Source organism: Triplophysa dalaica, chromosome 6, assembly GCF_015846415.1.
Source record: "Triplophysa dalaica isolate WHDGS20190420 chromosome 6, ASM1584641v1, whole genome shotgun sequence".
NCBI classification, from domain to species: Eukaryota; Metazoa; Chordata; class Actinopteri; order Cypriniformes; family Nemacheilidae; genus Triplophysa; species Triplophysa dalaica.
In genome coordinates, this window is record NC_079547.1 from 15597162 (window position 1) to 15619941 (window position 22780).

Genomic DNA, 22780 nt, shown 5'->3' on the forward strand with positions numbered 1-22780 from the left:
TGTCCAAGCACAAGGTGGATTACTCCAAGTTCCTGCTTCTGTTCTCCAGTTTCTCTCAGGATGCCTCAGAGATGTTGAGGGTCTTTGATCTATGGTGAGATATTCTGCTCGCCAAGGTGGGCGCCAGTTGATGCACCCCCTCTGCACGCTATCATGTGCACACACACACACACGCGCACACACACACACACAAGCAGACACACACTTACACCCTCATCAGCCCCATCCGTTCAGTTCCCCCCGGTGTGTGTGAACATGGTGGATTAGTGGCCCCTTGAGTTCTTCTAATGAAGGTTCCTGTTTGATCTGCAGGGCCCCAATTACCCTGCACAGGATCACCCATTAGTGCAGACCTTCTGCTGACCCCACGTTTCTCAATCGCAGCCTTACTTTGACAGTCGGTGATAACCCTGGCATTTTGGTCTTTTTTATGACTATTTTCATTTGTTTTTTCATTTAATTGTTTTCACTTTGTGCTATAAATTATGATGCACATTACGGTACACAGAAGCAATGTCCCTCAATGAGTAATGTCTTTAATGTTTGTATGACAGTAGGGATGCCTTTAAGATCCGGCTATGTGGGCAGCTGTGTTACAAGGATGGAACTGGGTATATTTTGTCTATCTGACCCCTGACCAAACCTATGTAAATATTTAGTTAAAGGGAAGAAAAGCTACGCAGAAATGCTGATAAAAATCAAATGTGTAAAAGCTTAAATTGCATTTGAGTGTGCCCTGAATAAGTTTTCACATTTGATAAACTCCACTTATATTTGCAGGATATATGCCTGTCAGTCTGGGTACATGCTGGTCTTTATTTTGGCCTGCGTGTATCTATGCAAGTAGGCGTGTGTGTGGGTGTGCAGGGTTTGCCATAAGGACTGGGTACCTGGAGAATAGCTTTTCAAACTCGCTTTGTATGACTGAGCTTCAAGTCTGAGCGAAAAAATATGAAAGAGGAATTGAGGAAGACAGACAAAGAGAGAGATAGTAGATCTAGGATAAGAGTATCTCTCTTGACCTCTACATTCTAATTCTATTTCGGAGACACATAAAACAACACATCAGGGAACATTTTGCCAACAAGCACATTTCATGGTTTCCTCTCAGATGCCTAAAACATTCAGAGTAGCATATACAGCTACTGCATAAATATGAATTGCATAAATTTGATTTTGTAAAATGTAGCTGTAACTGTGTTATTCGTGTTTTGAGGAGGATGGTGAGGCAGCGTAACACAACACATAGCTACAGAAGGCGTTTGCGTGTGTGTGCTAGTATGTGAGTGTTTGCAGGGTGAAAATATATGAGTTGTGAGCGTGCGGATAAAAAAAAAATGAAGAATGGATAGGCAGATGGATTGATTTTGCTCCCTGACAAGTTTGCCACACATACTACAATTCGTCATGGGGAAGCTAATGAAAGTAGGAAGAGTGGCCCAAAGAAGTTATTTGGACAATCTTAAGTAATGCATAGAAGTTTATGTATACATTGCATTCAATAAGAACAAATCAAACAGATATTCTACATTGTAGACAGGCTGTAACACCAAATGTTATTCTTTTTCTTAGAATTAATCCTACTTGTCTTTTTAATTAACTGGTCTGAAAGAAAGAAGTCTGTTCAGTTCATGTACCTGATCCAAAATTACAATTCATATTATTAAACAAAACAAATTTTTTTTCTTTAGAAATTTTTCTTTAACAAATATAAAAACATGTTATGCATTTTCTTTTTGCAACTTTTATATAAAAGAGACATTAATTGAGTTTTAAAGGGGTGATTCACCGGAAATACATGTTTTCCTTTGTCTTTGGTGTGTTATAAGTTGCCCATGCATGTATTAGACATGTAAAATTGCAAAAATTAGAGTGTCGGAACAAAAGATGTATTGTATCTAGAAGCAAATGCTCGCACAAACCTGCCTGAAACGCCTCGTGTAAACACATCCTGGCGAATCTACGTCAGTTAGTACACGATTTGACTAAGACCGCCCAAATGTATACATAAGTAAGGTGGGGGTACCTGTCAGTACAATTGCCTTTGAACCTGATGTTCCAAATATGGTAAGAGGTGTTACATTTCCGTGCAGTATTCGACCAATCACTACGCACTAGTGAACTGGCCAATCATAGCACACCTCGCTTTTCAGAGCTATAAGCTTTGTAAAATATCGCCGCGTTTCAGAGAGGAAGCAAAGAGGAGACACAAACATGCACCGTATGTGGAAAATACAGCGTTTTCTAACCTTAAATCGTGTATACACATTGTTTTACATCTAAAGCAAACAATAATATTCGTTTTAGCCGCGTCAAATTACCCCTTTAAGAGTGGCTTAGGTTTCCCAAAATTTAAGGTCGTAATGTTTTGAGCTGTATAGGGTTAAAAATTCACTTTACACTTCCTTCAACAAGCTGCATCAATTACAATAAATAGTCTCTGAGAAGAGTACTCAGATGCCAAGTATGTTCTACGTAAGCAATAAAACAAGCCTGCGTTTACCACAGGCATGATCATGACGTGTTTTGCCATGGAGCCGTTCTAAAAAGCCTTAAAAAAAGAAAGAGCAACGGCATAAGAAAAAAGAAAGCGATTTGAAAAGATCTGGAATAGGGGAAGTTGGACGCGATGCCTGTGAATGGCAACAAAACAAAACCGAGTAACAGTCAAAAGAACCATTCAAAGAGAAACAGAAAATGAAAAATGCTTGGACTTGCTAACTGAAATGACTCACACTGTGAAGGGGGAAATGGAGGAAGAACGGACGGGAAATGAGAGATGACATACTCGTTCCTCTTTTCCAGGGCCCCTACAACAGTGAGCCAGTGTGTGTGTGTGTGTCCAGGCCCTGGGGGGCCCTCTCTGCGTGCCAGCGGGAGCCTGTTCGCCTCTGAAAGCATGCGCGGCACTCCCTGGAGGGGCCCCGGCAGTTTGTTGTGTGATCTTATCTGGCGCGTGCCTGGGCCGCCCTTTCCCACACTCTGCACGCTGCGCTGTCAAGCATGTAGGGTGGGGGGAAAGAGGGGGTATAAGAGGCAAAAAGGCCCGGCCTGTCAACATTACATGGACTTGACAGCCGTGACATAGTCCCCACACCCAAACCTCTTCAATCATGGAACGCATTCTCTCTAGAAGAGCATATCTGTTATCTTCCCGTACTATGCACTCCACAGGACGAGCTCCGCTCTGTTCATTCCCTCTTGGCCAGAAAAGAGCTTTTCGCCTCCTTATGCTTTGTATTTAATTCTATATCTTATAAGATTAAGTCCACCGGTCTTCCACTGCCATCACAGAAGAGCATGGAAACATTTCTGACAGGTTTGAGAGAGTGGATGGTTTATATTATAGTGGCATGGTGATGTGTCACAAGCCCCTGAACATCTCTGATCTTAATGATCATTCTTGGTTGGTTCGTTCAGCGGGTACATACAGCATGTATGGAAGATGCATGTACATTTAACAAGTTTGTTTACATTGCATTCATTATATTGGAGCATTGAGGAGCTAACATTTTGCTTTGCTGACATTTGAGCATGAACAACACAAGTTGGCTTGTAAAAACTAGCAAGCGCTGGAAAGAAAGAAATAAAAAAAGACTGACAAACTGTCATTTTGACCACACGTACTCTTACTGTAAGCTCTTATTTACGGTCTTCGGTTTAAAGTACCCACACACATTATGGCACGATGCTTGGCTGTGTCTTTCATTTCTTTTCTCTCAATACTTTACTTACATGAACATTCACAGAGTTGTGCTCCTGTTTATCTGCGTGGGGTCCCCTGCAGGCTGTCTGGAGCCGAACACAGAAAAAAAACGGAAAGAAGGGGATGGAACGAAGGAGCTTTTGCTCACGTATGATCTCTGCACTGATCCGACTGACTGCAGACGAAAGACAGCTCTCTTATTTTGCCGTTTCTGCTCTGTTTTGCACTTTATTTCTGCTTTGAGTCTCTTTTCACTTCTTTCTTGTTTCCCACTCTCTCTCTCAGACATGAGCCAACCTGAACCCAAACTTCATCTGATCCCTGCAGTGGCCTCGAAGGCATTGAACACACGCATACACACAAACATTGTAAGTGCACAGACAGCAATCACAGATTACCAGCATGCCGCGTGAATGCAGTGTTTTGAAAGAGCTGACGTGTGATGTAAATAGAAACACTGTGTAAAGACATGTAAGCAAATAACGTCCGATCAGGATCTGTTTCAAAAAGGCCTCCTCAATTATCTCGCAGTGAATTTAAAGCTTTAATTGATTGATGCTGAATTGCATACAGGTTTTTGTAAATATGGGATTATGAAATACAGGAGAAGGAAAGAGTGAAGCTAACTTCAGAAAAGTCATAAAGACTTCTTTGTAAACCAGATGTACAGCTCGGCTCATTTCGTTGTTTGGAAAATGTTTGCATTCATGTTTTTGACTGTGCAGTACATAAACACTTTATGAAAACATTCAAAAGAATTGCGATGTGAAATTAATGCAGATGCATCTAGATAGTATTTGGAAATCACAGTAGATAGCCAACTATGGCATGTGCAATAGCAAATTATGCAAAACCTTTTCTTAACCTTTTTAACCAACTTGTGATAATGTGTTTTTAATGGATCCAAGCCAGTTTCCCTCTTGGAAACCACTTGGAAAACGTAATTACGTTTTTAAAATTAAAATTGTGTGTATTTAAAATTTAATTAAATATGGAATATGTATATGGAAATAAAATGAATTAAAATAAAGGTGATTCTGGGCCAGTCTGGCTAAAAGGTCTATGTTTAGTTTAAGTTTTACAACCAGAAGGTGTCCTAAAATAAATAAGGTTAGCAAACTCTTTCAAGCACTTGAGAACATAACAAATACTTTTTACGGAGCATAAAATGGAATTTTGTGTTCTTGGCTGTACTTGATACAGCTCGGCTACAGTAGGTTTCAGAGTCATTGTTTCAGAGTAATTGTTAAATAAAATGTAGAGAACTTATACAGTAAAACATTGTTTATTGCAGTGGAGAATTGAAAAAATAAAATGAACACTAAATTACTGTAAATGGCTCACATAAATTGCTCATAAATTTTCCAATTGCTGAACTGATAGAGGGTGACACAAACAACAGCAAGGTCATGTGTTTGATTTCCAGAAAAGAATCATACTGAGTCAATGTATACATTCAATGCAAGTAGTTCAAGCATCTACCAAATCTAAACCTTAGAAACATTGAGTTTCACTTTGCTCTCTACCCTACCACACAACTCAGAAAGGAGGATCACGCCTTTGGTGTCAGAACCATTTACATCATGGCTGCCCATAGCTGCTCATAATCCCCTAGCTGGAACATTCATTAGAAACCAGAGCTTTGTGCCCGGGGGGCCAACCATGACTTTCCCAGGACAATTAAAGTTACTTAGGAGGAAAAAAGATGGGATTCACTGAGGAGTGAGGAGGGATAGAAAGAGAGAGCAATGGCTAGGGAGAGAAGGATGAAGAAATCCTTCACAGTCTGGCAAGAGACGGCCAGACTAGATTGGACCTGGATTATCTATTTTCCTAAAGGGACTAATTGGCTGATGTGTGGGAAAAATCAACCCCAGTTGCACATTTATGTCTCCGTGTAATTTATGCAAAGCTTTTTAATACGCCATTGAGCGACTAAATACTGTCCAGTTGGCTCCTTCCTGTGCTAAATGAAATGAACTCAGGAAGCTCAACAGCAAGTAAAACACAAGTCTCAAAAAATAAATAATTTATTAAATTCCTATAGAAGGGGAGTCTGTCTGATAGCAACCTGTAGGGAAAGGGGTGTGTCCTCTTGTTTGACTGGGAAGAGGATTTGTGATGGTCTTTGAGATAAGGAAACATCTCCTTATCTACAGAAGGACCAAGTGTTACAGATGTTGTTATCCAGTCTGATCTGTCAGAGATGCACTTCAATGCAGTTATAAGTCTAGCCCCAGGACGGTCAGATGTATGATAAAGCAGATGTCAAATCTATAGCAACCTACTGAACCTTTGACCACATTCTGACCTTATAAGCCTTGTTTAAAATGTGTGTTATTGGAAAAACATTTTATTGAAACGCAGCTACTGTTTGTACTCACCTGTGTGTGGATCTATTTTTTGTTCAACAATGAGGATTGTTAATGTTCTTTTGTGCAATGCAAGCAGGTAAAGAGTTGTTTTAAAAAGAATACCTTCTAGATAGATGAAAGTATTTTTAACAAAAAAATTCACTGGAATCACTTGAATGTTAGCATACAAAACAACAAACAACAAAATGTGTGCTTTGGGATATTTGCTGTATGTTTATGCAAAGAGAAATTAAGTGATACAAACGGTAACAAAGGGGTAACAAAAAAGTACTTAACAGTGAGATTTTTTTTGTTAACATTAATCCTATAGCTAACAATAACTACCAATAAGCAATATATTTTTTCAGCATTTATAATTTTTTGTTAATAGTAATTAGTGCACATACAATTGTTCATTGTGCATTAACTAATGTAAGCGGTTACAAACTTGTTTAAATTATGAATAAGTGAATGTCAAAATTAACATGAGTTAAGATTAATAAATGCTATAGATGTATTGTTCATGTTTGCTAGTGTATCAACTACTGTTATCTACTACCTTATTGTTAAGTGTTACCAAATAATTTCTTCTGTATATCTCATCTTATTAAAAACAGGCCAATAAAATACAACTGACCAATCAGGTTACTTGTTGTTGTGACCGTAGGTGGATATTGGCAAACTGCAGCCTTTCAATTACATATTCAAATGATAAAAACAGAAATAAAACACGGTGATCTTTGATTATTTGTAGGCTAAATTAAATCCGGATTAATTCCTCTTTTAAGTGAAACTTCAATTGAAACCGATTATAAGCTTTCAAACATCAGTCTACCAGCAATGAGACTGTAAACTCTTAGGGTGAAAGTTGATGCTTCAGCAAGGCTAAGCTAGCCACTTTGTCCAAGAGGAGACAATGGACTCTGAATGGGTGGAGTGAGACTGAGGCCAGATTCAATGTTAATACGGCCAGAGGGAAAAGGGAATGTGATTGGGAGGTGCAAGGTGAAACCTGGTGAGAATGTGCCAGCGATGAGGTCATGTGTGTGAGTGCTTCTGTGCGGGGCGCAATGAATAGCCTAGGCTACAATGAGCAACAAGCCAGGAACTCAAAGGCGGCATATGATGTCATGGGAACTTGTAAGTTGCCAATGGATAGAAAAGAGAACAGGGAGATGTTTTGAAGGACTTTGTGTCTGTATATGTGTATCAACATGGATCAATCTAAAATCTACATTGAAGCATCTTTTCTCCCCCTTATCAAACTACAGTTAAAATACTTTTTCAATGACCAACCTCTTTTTGGCATTTTATAAAAAGTTTTTTTTTCAATCACTTTTCAATTTTTACCGATAGCTAGCTTTATAATATTGTACACTAAGTACATTTAATCTCTTTTTAAAGGCATTTAAAGAAAATAATTATGAAAAAAATATGTTAACTTGCTGTGGCAAGAAATGGGCGGAGACAAGAGGAGCATTGTTGCTGTTGTGTGGGGGTCTGAGTCGTTTCCAGTTCCTCAGATCTTTCAGACAGTGGCACTTGACCTTCTCTGGTACTAAAGGAATATGACAGCCGTGAAGCTGAGGAAAAAAGCGAGGAGAGACAAAAGCCACACAAAGTGCAGCCTGGCACCAAATAGTTAGTTCGCAATCAATGTCAGTCATCCCTCCTGTAGAGACAGTTTGATTTCTACTTTTCAAATGAGTTTTTTTTTCAAGGCTTGATAATAGGGCGGCGAAATTGAAATTGGCAGCTCAACAATCTACAGATAATAGTGCACTGCACAGGAGATCATGTGAATAGTGTTTTTACCCCCTTTTTGTCCACGACTTGACAGAGTGAGATTGAGAGAGAGAGAGAGAGAGAGGGGGAGTGAGAGAGACTTTTGTGTAGGAGTATGATTTGTGTGTGTACACTTTAGAGGAAGAGAGAGAGAGATGTTTAGATGTTAGAAGTACAAAAAACAAAAGTAAGAAAAGGTAAATCGAAACAAAAAGCGTGTAATGTTGGAAATAGGATAGAAGTGCACTGGGTGGAAGTGCAAGCTTCGAGGGGGTAGAGCTCTTTAATGTTCCTGGCAGAGACCCAGCGGAGGTCTCAAGGTTATCCTGGCTTTGCAAACTCCCACGGGAAAGGTGGTGGAATGAGAGGAGGTGGCTTGGCTGAATGGAGGTGGAGGGAATGGGGGGATGAACTACAATGTTTTTCAGGAGCAGTGCTCATGAACCGGGGAGATGTAATCCAGGGACCTGGTCTTGCTTGAGGTGGAGGTGCAACTTGTGATCCTTACAAATTTTTATCAACACCTGCTTCATACATGATCCATTTAAAAAAAGCCAAGTATCTAAAAGCTTTTTTAATGTGCTATTGACAAAAAGTTGTGTTCATGTTATCAAACTTGAATCTGTTTAATATTTACATTATATCTTCCCTAAACAAAAACAAGAGAAATTAAATATATACATAAATCACACAAAACATTTTGGACGTATAAAAATCTTTGGTTTTTCTGTTAGGTGGTGTGATGCATGCATTGCATGTTTTGTAGATAAATAAACAAACATCCAGTGAAAAAAAAACTTTCAAAATAGGGCAGAAAATCCTTACTGAGGTATTGATAGGTAAAATCAGAGGTGAACCCAAAGGTTACTTTTTGCAGTAACAACTGTTGTTTGTTTACACTCTCTAAGACTGTTAAAGATAATTATGCAAGACATTTCTGTCAGCTAAAGTAGGCCCATATCTTCAATAGTTTATCCACTGTAAACAATAGGATCTCCTGAATAGGAAACAGCCAGGTTTATACACCTTAAATTGAGATGCAGCAAGATCAAGATCCTTTTCGTAAACAAAAAACAATTCCTCAGCCATTGTGTTGAGAATTTTACTTTATCTGCAGGGTTTGGTAGATACCGTCAACAGTGAAAGAAAGACATCTATCAGTTATCAGCTATCTTAAACTTTGATGCCCCCGGCTTGTTAATTCACTCACCACCCAAACCAGTTGAGCCTGGCAGCAAGATACTCATCCTCACGTCATGACCCATGACCCAGTCTCTACTGCCTCCTCCACACAATCGCACAGCCCCTGGTACGCTGCTCCATGGGAGAGCTCTGCATGGAGAACTTGGCTAAGCTTTACTAAAGATCCCCCCCAAGGCACGCGCTTCTCCCCTGCCACAGAATCTGCAGCAGGAGCCGAAGCGAGCCCGGAAAGCCGTGAATCACCACTGCGCCTGGCATCTGTTTGAAAAGCTCCCCAGCCCCTACTAAGTACAAAACGCAAAGCGCTGATGTCTGCGAGGCTCATGGTGACCCCGGGTGATCCGTGTGTGTGTGTGTTTGAAGGTGTGTTTTCGTCTCAGCGAATTTACATGTAGTTGTGTGCAATGTGTGCGTGCCCGAAGTACATTATGAATCGACGCTCTAGCACGCCCCTGCCTCTAATCCCCGCAGGCCCTCGAGGCTGTACTGCTCTGCTGCTGCGTGCGAATTGTGGCGGCTATGTTCCACCACTTGCTCTTGTGAAGGGAGGCGAGCGCTTCTACGTCTGCTCCGTGGGAAGACTGCTGGAGGGTCTCCAAAGCAGCTCTCACTCCCCTCTCTCATCTCTCCCACCTCTTATTTCTCTTCCTTTCTTTCTCTCTGTACATGAAGGGTCTCGGTGCTGGAACAAACTTCGGCACCCTCTCACATTTTTCGCTTCAGCAAATGGTTGTCTTCACATATCTTGGTTACAGGCAATATTAATCACACTGGAAAAACGCAGACAGCATACAAATACGCAAGAAAATACTCAAAAAACGAGGATTTACTAGTATTAGTAGTGCAAAGTTCATCAACTTCTCGTTCACATATATGGATATCTGCCAGTGTTGTGCAGAGGACCCCCTGAGTGAGGCTGACACTACGATATCCTCATTGCCTACCGTCCGACCTCTTCAAGATATCTCCATGAGCCGTCAACAGCAAATTTATTTTGGCAGCCGGCATTCATCAGCGGCTTACACATTAACTTTACGCAGGCTCTGTGATTGCAGCGCAACTTGTTTGGGAGCGTGCTATCTCTCACTTTCTCACGTACTTTAGTCTTGATTACATTATTGCTGTGTGTGGACAGCCATGGTTGAGAGACCTCGATAAAGATATGATTCTGACAGAGAGAGGAGTGGTGTGGAGTTGCACTGGAAGGGGCCGCACAGGGACGTGTGTGTTTGTGTGTGCTTTCCTCATAAATAGAGATAGAGCGGCATTGATAGAAAATTGGAGATATGTGTGTTTTTAAACCAACCATAGAAAACATACTGTAGGGTACAAAAAGGATGACCTCCAAGCATCGGTTAATTCAGAATCTGTGATTCATACACAATAAAACAATGAACCTACATTTTTATATAGACACAAGCACGATCCCACAATTGGAAAACACACACGGGACTGGCAGCGTCCAGGTGCTCAGGGGGGTAAAGGGAGGGACAACGTAACCTGCCCGCAATTCAATCCAACCTCTAGATCCCTCGTGCAACACGAGCATGAGAAAGTTACTCATGCGGAGACGAAAGGTTTCTGAATCTACCGGTCTTTGTCTGCTTGACATCAATACATTTGTTTTTCGAGTCCTTTACAAGTGTGAGAAAGAGCGATGAATTGGTTTCGCAGTGTAAACAAATAGCGACCCGAGTAGTTATAACCATAACAATTTGTATAGGTAGACTATCAATTAAAATAACAATTTTGATTTATCTTTGGCAAAATAATGTAAACACAAATACATATTAATAGTTAAACATGTTTTTTGCAGAAAACTATGGTAAAACAAATGTTTAACAATGCAATTTTACTAAATAAAACCATGGTTAATTTTCCAAAGGGACTTTAAAACCATGTTCCTGGTATTGCATACCAAGTCACGCTTTTACAATTACACATTTTAATTTGTATTATTCCTGTCAGAGTTATTAACGATAGCAGGCTTGTACAGCGTTGTACAGCAAATAGTTGTACAGCGTTGCAATTTGTATAGCACAGTAGCCAACGAGACGTGATTGAAACACACACGTAATTTTCAAGCACACTGTCATTATGATGTATCACGCTCGTGAACTGCAGTCGAACCCCCGGCGCTCTGTCCCGCAGACGCGCGCTGAAGCCGGCAGCAGCAGAGCCTTCCCCCGCCGCTTGCGCGCCACGTGTCGCGGGATCTGCAGCAGCTGGAGACCCTCACCCCTGTAAATGCGCATATCAGAGGGCTGCCAACCCACTCCACTCACTCTAACCAGCGCCTTTCCTGTGAATGGATTATGACAGACCGTTAACAACTGTTAGTCTTTATGATGCAATATAGCAATAGTGTGCAATAGAGGTTCGACTCATCGTTTTACTGTCATGGTTATCTAAACAACCTTTCCGGATTCTGTTCTCATGTTTACTTTTACCATTCTATTACCATTCACCTCAAATAATGCAAACTGTGTGATGTTTAGGACATAGTAGCATATGTTTGAATTTTGTACTTTGTTACCAGCGTTTTTTTTACACGAAATAAATGCTTGATTAAAAAAATCATTAATTGATTATTTTGTTTGCAAAGCACGTTTGCAAATCCATTGATGATAAAATCATGACCTAAATTAGAGCGCGTCTGTCAGACGCAGTCAAGGACGCTATACGTGCCGCGCACGCTCTCTGTCTGAAATATCTTCACGCATTCCGATAAGCCCGATCGAGCTCTCAGTGGGCGTGGTTTTCCCAGGCTTTTAGAACAGCAGCTGCTATTTACCTTCCCTCTAATGTAAACCACCACCGCCACCCCTAGCCCGCCAGCCAAACCTCAACCACCTCGGTAATAAAACATCCTGGCACGTGCTCCACATTCACAATAGCTTTCGCGAGCCGACAGATGTCAAAATGCCAACAGCCGAGACGCGCTTAAAGAAATACAGTAGTACTGCCTTGTCAATTTAAATTCTTACTAAATATTGAAAAAATACATAAATGTGAAGTTACAATTGTGGACATTTCTCGAGTTGCAAATGTGTAAAGATTTTTTTTACGCAAAATACATTATAATATTCTTTATACCTAAAATGTACACTTTAAAAATGGCAAATATTTCATTTAATTTTTCAGCTAATTTTTATTTAAAACATTTTTCAATGATAATAATTTTATCAAACCCCTTATCTATACTTTTTACGCAGGACGCTAGCCCATTGTTGGTTTAATCTTATAGTTTCAGTAGATGTGTATTGAATTATAATTACAAAGTTTGCTGTTTCTGTTCGGAGACTGTCTCTTAAGTGTTAATATGTAAACTGAATGATTGAAGGCAGTCCCGGTTGTGCCCTAAACCCGGCCGCGCGCCATTGGCCACCCGCTCAAACGCTAAACAACCAATGGAGGGGCGCCGACCACGAGCCATCCTCCCCTCGGGCCGCGTGTCCCTCACGCTGATTGGTAGAAAGTTACTGTGGGAAAGAAAGTTTGGGAAGTTTCACACGAGCCGTTCGCGTGCAGTCGGAGATATAAATAAGACCAACACTACGCTGAGGCAGGCAGTTGCTACGACCGCTGGCGAACGGTGAAATCAGAGATTGTGACATCATTGCCGCAAAAGTTGAACTCGGGACACTTCGTAAGGATATCCATTCATATCTGGAACTGTATCGGCGTACTTAAGATTTACTCAAACAGAAGACATTACACGGGGGGATTTCTATACAAATCTCTAAGGATATTCCAAGAGAAGATGCCTTCCGATATAATGGAAAAAAACTCATCTTCTCCGGTTGCCGCGACTCCGGGGAGCATGAATACAACCCCCGATAAACCCAAAACGGCTTCAGAGCACAGAAAGGTATGTGTTTTTACCACACAACCGCAAGCATTTATTCTCAAATGAGCATCGCATTGCATTGAAGTGTGGTTGTCAAAGCGGTTGGATTCAGAATGCATTTTGACGCATGCTTATTTTGCTTTTTATAGTCTTCTAAACCCATTATGGAGAAAAGAAGAAGAGCAAGAATCAACGAAAGCCTGGGACAGCTGAAAACACTGATCTTGGATGCTCTGAAAAAAGACGTAAGTGCTATAATTCGGACTCTTGAGCCTTACAATTAAATGTGTTAATGTTGATGTATCGCTTCATATGGAAACGCGTCTAAAGTTAAACTCTTGTTTTGACACAGAGCTCCAGACATTCTAAACTTGAGAAGGCAGACATCCTGGAGATGACAGTGAAACATCTGAGGAACATGCAGCGGGCACAAATGACTGGTAAGTCTAAGAACTCTGTTAGAACTTCAGGACAAAAGTCGCGCATTACCAAATAGTCACAAAATAATATAAATCCTGCATAAGGTTCTTTCATATTCAGGGATCTGATCGAATGTCTTTTCATGTACCAACAGCTGCCCTGAACACGGATCCCACCGTTCTTGGGAAATACAGAGCTGGATTCAGCGAATGCATGAACGAGGTGACCCGGTTCCTGTCCACCTGTGAAGGGGTTAACACCGAGGTCAGGACCCGACTGCTGGGTCACTTAGCCAGCTGCATGACACAGATCAACGCCATGAATTATCCAACACAGCACCAGATACCTGCAGGGCCTCATCCGACCTTCAGTCAGCCCATGGTTCAAATCCCAAACGCGACTCAGCAAGCCAACGTTGTGCCCCTCGGTGGAGTCCCCTGCAAGAGCGGGTCTTCCCCAAATTTGACTTCTGATGCAACAAAACTGTACGGAGGTTTCCAGCTTGTACCCGCAACAGACGGACAATTCGCTTTTTTGATCCCGAACGCTGCCTTTGGCCCAAACGGCCCCGTTATTCCAGTGTACGCCAACAACTCCAGCACACCGGTCCCAATGGCCGTGTCTCCGGGAGCACCGTCCGTCACGTCAGATTCCGTTTGGCGGCCTTGGTAGACTATGACGTAAAAACTCTTAAAAGACTCTTAAAGACAAATGACACTTGTTTTCTTTGATCAGCGTTACTTTTTTGTTCTTTTTATCAAATGTGATTTAAGATATAATGCACTATATTTGTATTTGTATAGCAAGTTCATATTGAAATAAGTTTTGTATTGTTGAATTACTTTCATTGCATTTTTATATTTGCGGTATCTTTTCTACGTTGTGATGCCAAAGATATGTAGAATGCGCTTTCAAGTTTCTTCTTTTTGGAAGACAAATAAATGAAATATAAAAAAACATTTGCCTCCGTTTTTAGTTTTATTCTAATATTTTGTGGGTAGTTACCTTCAGAGTTACTAACCTTAAAATAAGCAGTCGGTTAGGTTTTTGTATAAACAAAAACTACTGTATGCTAAGCTGGAAATTAAATTGTTGTTGTTTCTCTTCAACGTAATAAAACAAACACGGAAGGATTTGGCAATTTTTTTTAATAACCCTGTGAAAAAAAGAGTTAAATTTAACGTGCAACTCATGTCATACAAAGTTTTATTCTGATGTATAAGGGAAGCCTCTATAAGATGATTTGTTAGCCACTTTAAAACGGTTTCGAAATGCATTGTGTATCTTTTAAAATATACGTAAAATGAGTAGTGCGAGAGCAGTAAAAAGTTGACAAAAAGTTTCATTACTATATCTGACGAGTTTGAAAAATACTAATAGCGCATATATGATGATTTTGATGTATTTATTCAGTAATAGGTAATCCTAACTCACAATGAGCTCATACACGTTATATATCTGTCAATTGTCTATATGTGCGTTGTGTGAGAGAGACGGTCAACAAGAGGCTGAAACTGAGTATGAGAGTTTTGCAGGAATCATTTGCTTCAGTTTAGTCGCCAAGGAACAGTTGCACACGATTTTATTACACAGGCATATAGCGCCCTCTAGCAGTCAAAGCGTAAACTACACCAGCAAAAGATCTGTAGACTGGTCAAAAAGTTTTTAAGTAAAACCTGACCACTTTACTTGAATGTTCAAATTATTAATTTAGACATATGTTCTAACGATTTAAAGAATAAAATAAAAGCAACGAATCAAATTTTATTCATCCAAGTGTTTTATGAACATCCTAGAGCACTGTGCTTATATTTAAGTTTACGTGTTGTTGCCTTGTGTGATTGTCCGTGTGAACACAAAGTTGTGTATAAATGTTTATACACAATTCTAATGACTTTTTTGTGTAACATGGGAAAGCAATTGGCATGATAAAACGTTTCCTTCTTGGTGTGTCCCGGTGTTTCCCAGGTGTGTGCTGCCTAAAGCTATTCCAGTGTGGCCATTCTTTGAAGGGGGCATTGCAGGTGTTTGCAATTACTTGCCATGAGGCACAAGTGTGGATAAGTGCAATCATTTAGAATTTCCATCACACCTTTCATGGTGCCGAACGTATAGAGATTAAAACCACATGTCAGAAAGCGAGGGCATGCTCATTCAGAATACATGCAAAGTGTACAGTGGGTTCAGTTTCTGTTTTGCCCACCTTTACTTGCCCACCCTCATAACATATTGTTAATACTGTGTCAAGCCACACATCAGTTCCTGTTTATTTCAAGGTCGCAGCTGGATTCAGAGGCGAGCGATGCAACCCAGGCAACTTCCAGCCATCGCCCGACCCCCTTCAGGTCTGCCGACAATGGCACGCCTCCCCCCTATACCCTTCTGCAAACCCACTCCTGGAGGACAGCTTTATGAGCATCTCCGGTTACCGGCGTACTGACCACTGTGCCGGGGCGCCCGTGCACATGTCACAACACGACCCGGGGTTAGCCACCATGCACCTCAATTAACTTTTCCCACACTCTGAGCAAATGCAAGAGGCTTGAGAAGAGGAAAAAAAGAAAAAGGGAGAAAAATAAAAAGGGCTAAACGAACGCCCCCTCTCTGCTTCCTTCTTGGCTCCTAAGTGTTACCATATGGCGTGATCTCTCTCCGTGTCTTTCTTTCTCGCTGTTTCTATCTCTCACTCTCCTGCTTTCTCTCTTAACTCGTCATCATTACCGCCTTGTCTTTGATTGTAGACTTGACAAGCCGGGGATTTATGATTTAAGCACAGGGATTGCTGTACCAAGCTCTGGACTCACTATGCAGCCCTTCTCCTCTCCAACACTCTCTCTCTCTCTTTCCCTTCTCTTCCCTCTCTCGCCCTGCAGTTGCAGGGGAAAGGCTGTTTTCTGGCAGGAAATGAATAGCTCCCAGATGAGCGGAGGAACCTGAGAGGTCGTGAGAAAGAGGCGAACCCCCTTCGCACAGCCGGCGTACTGCCAGCCGCCGGGGGAATGTGGGAGAGCGTCTCTCTGACACACGCACCAACTCTCCCACTGCTTGCCCAAACAACCCACCGCCTGCCTGCTAGTGAACGCTGACATACAGGGCCCGTCTGAGGGGGTAAAGCAGGGCTGATTGGGCCAATATGTGGGTTGACAGCAAAGGCACGAGGGATGGAATGTAAGATGCTGTGACAAAAAGAACAGTGAAGTAAACACATTTACAAAGTGTAAAGTAAACTATTTTGATATTGGAGTGTCATTCATCAAAGGTCAGTATAATATATGAATATGTGTTTACGCCCCTTCAAAACCCTTTTATGGCACGGGTGCTATGATTCTATATATTATTTGTAAATAGATGTAAATTAATTGAAAATTGCTTTGGCTGAGGATCGACTATGATGACAGTTAGGATATAAATAATACACCATTGCTTTAAGACTTCAAAAGTAACACAACAGGTGGTTTGGCCCCATTTATATCCCCATTTATATTTAAGCAGTCCGACATGACTATGAAAGTAGGTGGTACACACAATACTACAAAGTTTATCATTATACTTGAGTCAACTTTTTTGAGACACTTCTTTTTCATTACTATACCCTATATTTTTTGTTGTTGTTTTTAAAAGAAGACTAAACTTAGCTTGACACTGAGAGCACCATGACAACTTTTTCAAGTTCCCAGACAGAAGCACCGGCGGTGAAGCATTTCCATACTGACAGGAGCAAATAAGGATTAATATGAGTGACCAGTTGGTAATCAGACACATTTGGATCTTTGAAGGAAGGCGATAACAAGAGCTGTGCAACACAAATTTTTAAAAGGGAAAGGCAAATACTTCAAAATGATAGAGATAAAAATGTGTAGAAAAATAACATCCTTTTAATAAACTGTTCAGCATTAAGAAAAAACAGCGTTGATTTAAGGCACATTGCTATTTTGACAAAAGACTGTTGCTGCTAAGGAAAATTTCATTTTAGTCAGTTTCATGTCAATATGTGTGTGTTCAAAAATCTGAAACAATGAGTTTACTAGGCTACTAGTACTGTACCTTTCAATCTGCATCATCGTTCTGTAATATTCATCCTGAGATTATTTGAGACATTTGAATTTATGTGTTTTTTATTTAATTTTGTGCCTTGTGCATGAAGGGACAGCATAGAAGAGACTGAACAGACAGGAACTGAAAAACCTTGAGCTCACCACTCACAAGGCTGTGGATCAAAAAGTCATTATTTTCTGATTTATCACAAATAATTGTGTTGACCCACAGAATCCGGTCCTTTCTAAATCTTTGCCTGTAGTCATGAAATATTAAAAGTTAGTAATTTGAATATAATATTTATATGACTAAAGTAAGTCTTTTTTCTTGTTTGTTCATTTTCTTTCTTGTAAATTCTTGTAAATTAAAAAAAGACAATAATATCTTTTGTGGATTTCTAACATCTCTGAATGTTTGCATTTGTATTATACTGACGAAAATGATTGCCATATCTTTTAAATGCATCTGAATGAATTATATATGCAATGAATTTGTGCCAGTATACAGTCGGATAAGAATGTCAGTAGATAAAATGAATTCAGGCAGGTGTGAGGACACATTTCCTTTAAGAGGTCAGAGTAATATCTGTCATGGGACCCTTGGGAATCTCCTAGGATGTTTGTTAGACACACATATTGCTTATGTTAAGACTGTTATTTGCATGAATTATCTGTCATGCTTCTGACATGTTATAATATCTCTCTCAAATATTAATGCAATGTTTTGCAGTCTCAAAATACATTCTATACTTATGGGAGTAGTTAACTTCCAAATTTTCCCCCGTTGACTTTCCATAGTAATTTTTATTCCTACTGTGTAAAGTCAATGAGTGCAAATTTTGAAGTGATGAACTGTAAATGTTACTTCCCTAGTTGATTTATTTTTCTCCTTTTCATTGTTCTGGACTTTTCAGTAACGGATAGAGAGGCTTCAATCATGCTAAAGGTTCAATGAGCTTCTGAAACAGGGATGTGAATGGCATTATCCCTTCGCCTCTCACTCGTCCACACAAAATGGTTTAAGCTGTAGCGATGCTTCCGTGGGCCACTGTTTAATCCCCTTTCTTGTATAAAACCTGTGGCGAGGCCGCTACATTGCTGGGCAGTGCGATAGTGCACTGGTGTGACAAGCCTTTAAAGTGCCATGCTGCTACCTTTTTTGTGGGAGAGTCTTTGTGTTTATTTACATTCTTGTCGTTCACATACAATACAGAGCTTCTATTCTCAGCAGCAATCACTTCAGGAAGATATTTTGATGTGACACCCACTTCTGCTGTTATACTGCAGCTCATTTGCACCCGACATAATGAAGTTGAAGGGGAAGTTGCTTTCTTTCTTTCGTTCTTTCTTTTTTCTCTTTTTGTAAATCTGAGGGTTAGCAGTCTAAGGAATAGATGAAGCACAGTTATATTTCAGCCATAATCCTATTTGTTGGAACATACTAATGCCCCCTGGTGGCGTAGAATATATACAGCACTGCAGAATGAGTGTTTCTCATTAAAATGGAAAAACTTGATGCAAAACTGTTCATGCATACACAGTCCCCCCCAGAGTTCTGTGTCAACAATTTTACAGTATATTCTTTGTGCAAATGTTAATTCTTAATGCGAGCTGACCCACCTGGTCTTAATTGAAATATGTTCTTGTTTCAGTGGGTAACAGGAAACCCAAGCTTTGAAGGCCCCCCAGAACACCACCAGTACCTGGACGGGACGGAATTTCAGATGGGTAAAGGCGTGCAAGATGAATGCTGCATCACTGTAATACAATTCAAAGAGAAATGCCTTAACACAAATTTGATAGACTAGGATTTTGTGTTTGTTCTGCTGAACACAAAGATGTTTGTGACAGTTCTGGGGAACCACTAACCACCATAGTACCACCATTCTTCAAAATGTCTACTTTTGTGTTCAACTTAACAAACAAAAAAAAATTTCGAAGCAATTTTTCATCTATGGCAGTGAAAGGTGCCCCAAAACTGTTTGGTTACAAACATTCTTCCATATGTCTATTTTTGTGTTCAGCAAAACAAAGAAATTCATAGAGATTTTGATCAACTTGAGGGTGAGTAAATGAAGACAGTGAGTAAATGAAGACAACTATAAAGATTATTTTTATTGAAAAATCTAAAATAAGTATTAAGATTCTGAATAAAAGTTTATTTACTATAAAGCCACTGCCTATACAGTAAGTCTACAGGTAGATCAAAACAATCAGTAACAAGTAACAGCAAAAATATATCCAATATCAAAAGGGATCAAACAGTCAGTATTTTTAACTGACTGAACTGCAGAAGACTGAGTATCCTGTCCCCTCATGCTTCAATGCATTGTGGCTTCCTTTTAGCCCTGAAAGCCAGGACCCTCTACAAACGGTGTCAGTGTAATAAGCAGAGACTTGAAAAATGTGGCGTCATTGAACTGCGGTTTCTGTGACTAATGTTTTTATAATCCTCCTTTGAGCAGTGCCCTGTTTCTAGAAGGCATCAGCAGTATTCAGTTGGTGTAGCCTTTTAGGTCAAAATCTGCCTTCATTTGTGTAATATAGGTGGGCTTTCTATGTAAAAGGCTTGAGAGAATATTAATAATAGTCAGTTGGTATTAACATCTCTGTTCTACTCTAATAAAAGTGTGATCCAACAAAAGGTGGAGCGATTTCACTTAGATGGCAGGAGATACGATTGTTTCTCTGTCTTTGGCTCACAGACTCTCGTGTTTCCTCCCCTCCTTTGGTCATATTCATTTAGGGTGCACACATTCAATTTCTCTGCACCCATGGGAGGTTAGTAGAAACATCTGTGTATTTGTAGAGGTTGTATTCTCTTATGGATCGTTATGTGCACTTCACTGTAAAAAATCCAACTTGCAAAATGTTCTAAGATAAATATGTAAATTGAACGTAGCATTTTTAGTTAAAAAAGTCCAATTCTTGTTTTGCACATACTGAACAAAATTAGCCTAAACATGTTTCGAACAAAGATTATTTTGTTGACTGGACTTAGTTTCTCAAGTTTTTGGCCAAAATGCGCCAGAAAGTTTGCCCAATTTACAAAACAGTGTAATCTGAACAAGCAATATTGCAAGAGTTTGAAAGTTCCCAAGATGCATTGTTCAATTCTGTGTTTCTTATTTGTTTTTCTTTTAAAGATCAATGTTTTAGTTCTTGCTGGCTTAATTTATGCTTGAATATGGTTGTTATTGTTTGTTATCTGTTGAGTTTAGAGTTCTTTTAATGAATGATGTTTTTTGATTGTTACCATGGTTGAGATTTGTGTGTTCAATGGTAAGGTGTAAGTGCATGACACAATAGCAAAGCTGTTATATAAACTATCAAAAAAACCTGCTAAACAGTTATTTGATCAAAGTTTGGGTCTGTTTGAAGCAGGATACATTTACAATTATAGTAAATGACAAAGACATTTGTTAATTTTTATATTTAACAGTACTTAAAGAGTACTTGGAATTTTTCATTTTGCTAATTTAACATTTTTCATCCACACAACAGTGGATTGCTTGAACAACAGTAATTGGTGTGACAATAATATCTTTATTAGAAAAATAAGGCCATCAGCATTACATAAACAAACAAATTAAAGTTTTACTAAAAATAATATCATTTTTCTGAAGAATTAAATAATAAACATTGAGTCAACATTAAAGTCTTACTGCATCAGGTTGCGTCATTTTTTTTTCGTTGGCTCGATTTTATTCACAGTGTTTGGGGTATAGACTTTATTTTACAGTCTTTTGGTGTTCTTTGCCTTTATAAATTCATTGCATTGACTGTATAGTCATCCCTTGTTGCAATCCTTCCTCTTCTGTCTGAGGACTGTATGCCTTCTGTCCTGCATATCAATGCTGCCTGCAGTAAAAATGTAGATGTCCTGTATAAAAAATACCCTTCTTGCTTCATTTATAGACATTTGGGAAATCCACACGCCATGAGAACACCTTTTCAGGCCAGAGTGTTAAAACTTAAGCCCTCTTCCATAAATGTTTCAGTGATCCAGTTCATTTTGCTGTGTAAACCCCCCAAAAATCCCTGTAAATCTCGACCTTTTGTGAAGGCAGCAACAAACCTGTAGTTCCCAGAATTCCTTTTGACAGTGTGTTGTGCTATACGAGACAGCAGGCCAGACATATAGAAATCTAACAAGACATTTTCCTCTGCGTTGCTTGTCTGGTTGAACAGTGAAGAAAGACGTGTAACCATGGAGAGATGATTGTAAAGCTCCACAAAACCATGGGGAAAAAATTTGGAGGTTTTAGTTTCTTGGCCAGTAATAGATGTAAAGAATATTGGAGTACTACAAAAGGAACAGACACGGATCAGACCTCAGAAGAAAGTGGAACAGGTGGTCACTGAAAACACAGAGGGAACGTGAAATCATTCTGTGGTGTAGATTTCACTGATAGAAACCCGAGGGCTTATTTGCTGCCTTGTCCCTTTAGGAAGAACAAAAATATTCCACGTTCTTATGTCCTACATGGGAAAAAAAGGATGAAAATTTCCTGCGAGTGGAAGACGTCACTCTGCAGGCCTCTATTTAACCAAAGATAGCTGCAGACGGATGTATACTCATGAGAACATATTCTGTCTCAGCCGATAAAGATCTCCCAGATATCGGAGTCATATGTAGACGTGCATTGCATTTTGTACAATAAATTTCACCATTAAAAGTAAACTTTACTATAAGAAATGCATGACAATGACACATCTCATTTTATTGAAGATACAAAATAAAGATGTTTCAAAACGTTCTTCACGATGCCATAGAAAACAAAGTTCTAAAAAAATTGTTCACAAAAGGCTATTTTTACTTCTTTGTGTAACTAAAAGTTTACTCGGATATTAAAGGTTCTTTATGGAACCATACAGACAAAAAATGGTTCTTCTGCATCATGTAGCCAAAGAAAGAAAACTATTACTTGAAACTTTTATTAGGAAGTTTTTGTTTAAAGCAACACAATAGAACGTTGCTTACAGTTCCCCCATGTGGTTGATAAGCGCTATTGTCTGTCATACCAGTATTGTAAACAATGTCACTGTATTAGCTTCCACGTGGGCAGCGCAATACACGTGAATTTGTTTACTAAGCTGATGGAACCGGCGAATGCAGTCGTTTGGAAACCATGTCGTGCTCTTCAACAGGCAGGGGATGGCCGGGGCTCTGTGGACCAACCCGAACACAGAACTTACAGTGTGTTTGGAGCCGCAATGAGGCTGTTCAGGTAGCACCACCAGTAGAATTCATCCGGTTAAGAGTTGTTCTACCACTGAAATAATTTTCATTATTTTAAGATTGAAAAAACACATATTGTTGCTTTGAAAATGTTTGATAAATGACAACTAAACAACAAATAAAAAGCTAACAATTATCTGTAAAAATATGTATTACTGTGTGCATCTTAATCGCAGGCAAATGTGT

General features: G+C 39.7%; 1 protein-coding gene across 1 annotated transcript; it reads left to right on the forward strand.

The window, feature by feature from the left end:
• Window positions 1-12604: 12604 nt before the first annotated feature.
• her6 (hairy-related 6) lies at window positions 12605-14277 on the forward strand. The gene is made up of 4 exons (XM_056750704.1): window positions 12605-12919; window positions 13048-13143; window positions 13251-13338; window positions 13473-14277. The coding sequence occupies exons 1-4, from the start codon at window positions 12812-12814 to the stop codon at window positions 13988-13990; spliced, it is 810 nt and encodes a 269-aa protein (XP_056606682.1). The 5' UTR covers window positions 12605-12811; the 3' UTR covers window positions 13991-14277.
• Window positions 14278-22780: the final 8503 nt, after the last annotated feature.

Excerpts from the sequence above, each read along its gene's own strand:
- her6 (XM_056750704.1), top strand. The coding sequence starts at position 12,812 with ATGCCTTCCGATATAATGGAAAAAAACTCATCTTCTCCGGTTGCCGCG. Across the intron at positions 12,920-13,047 it reads CGGCTTCAGAGCACAGAAAG|TCTTCTAAACCCATTATGGA; the intron begins GTATGTGTTTTT and ends TGCTTTTTATAG. Across the intron at positions 13,144-13,250 it reads TGGATGCTCTGAAAAAAGAC|AGCTCCAGACATTCTAAACT; the intron begins GTAAGTGCTATA and ends GTTTTGACACAG.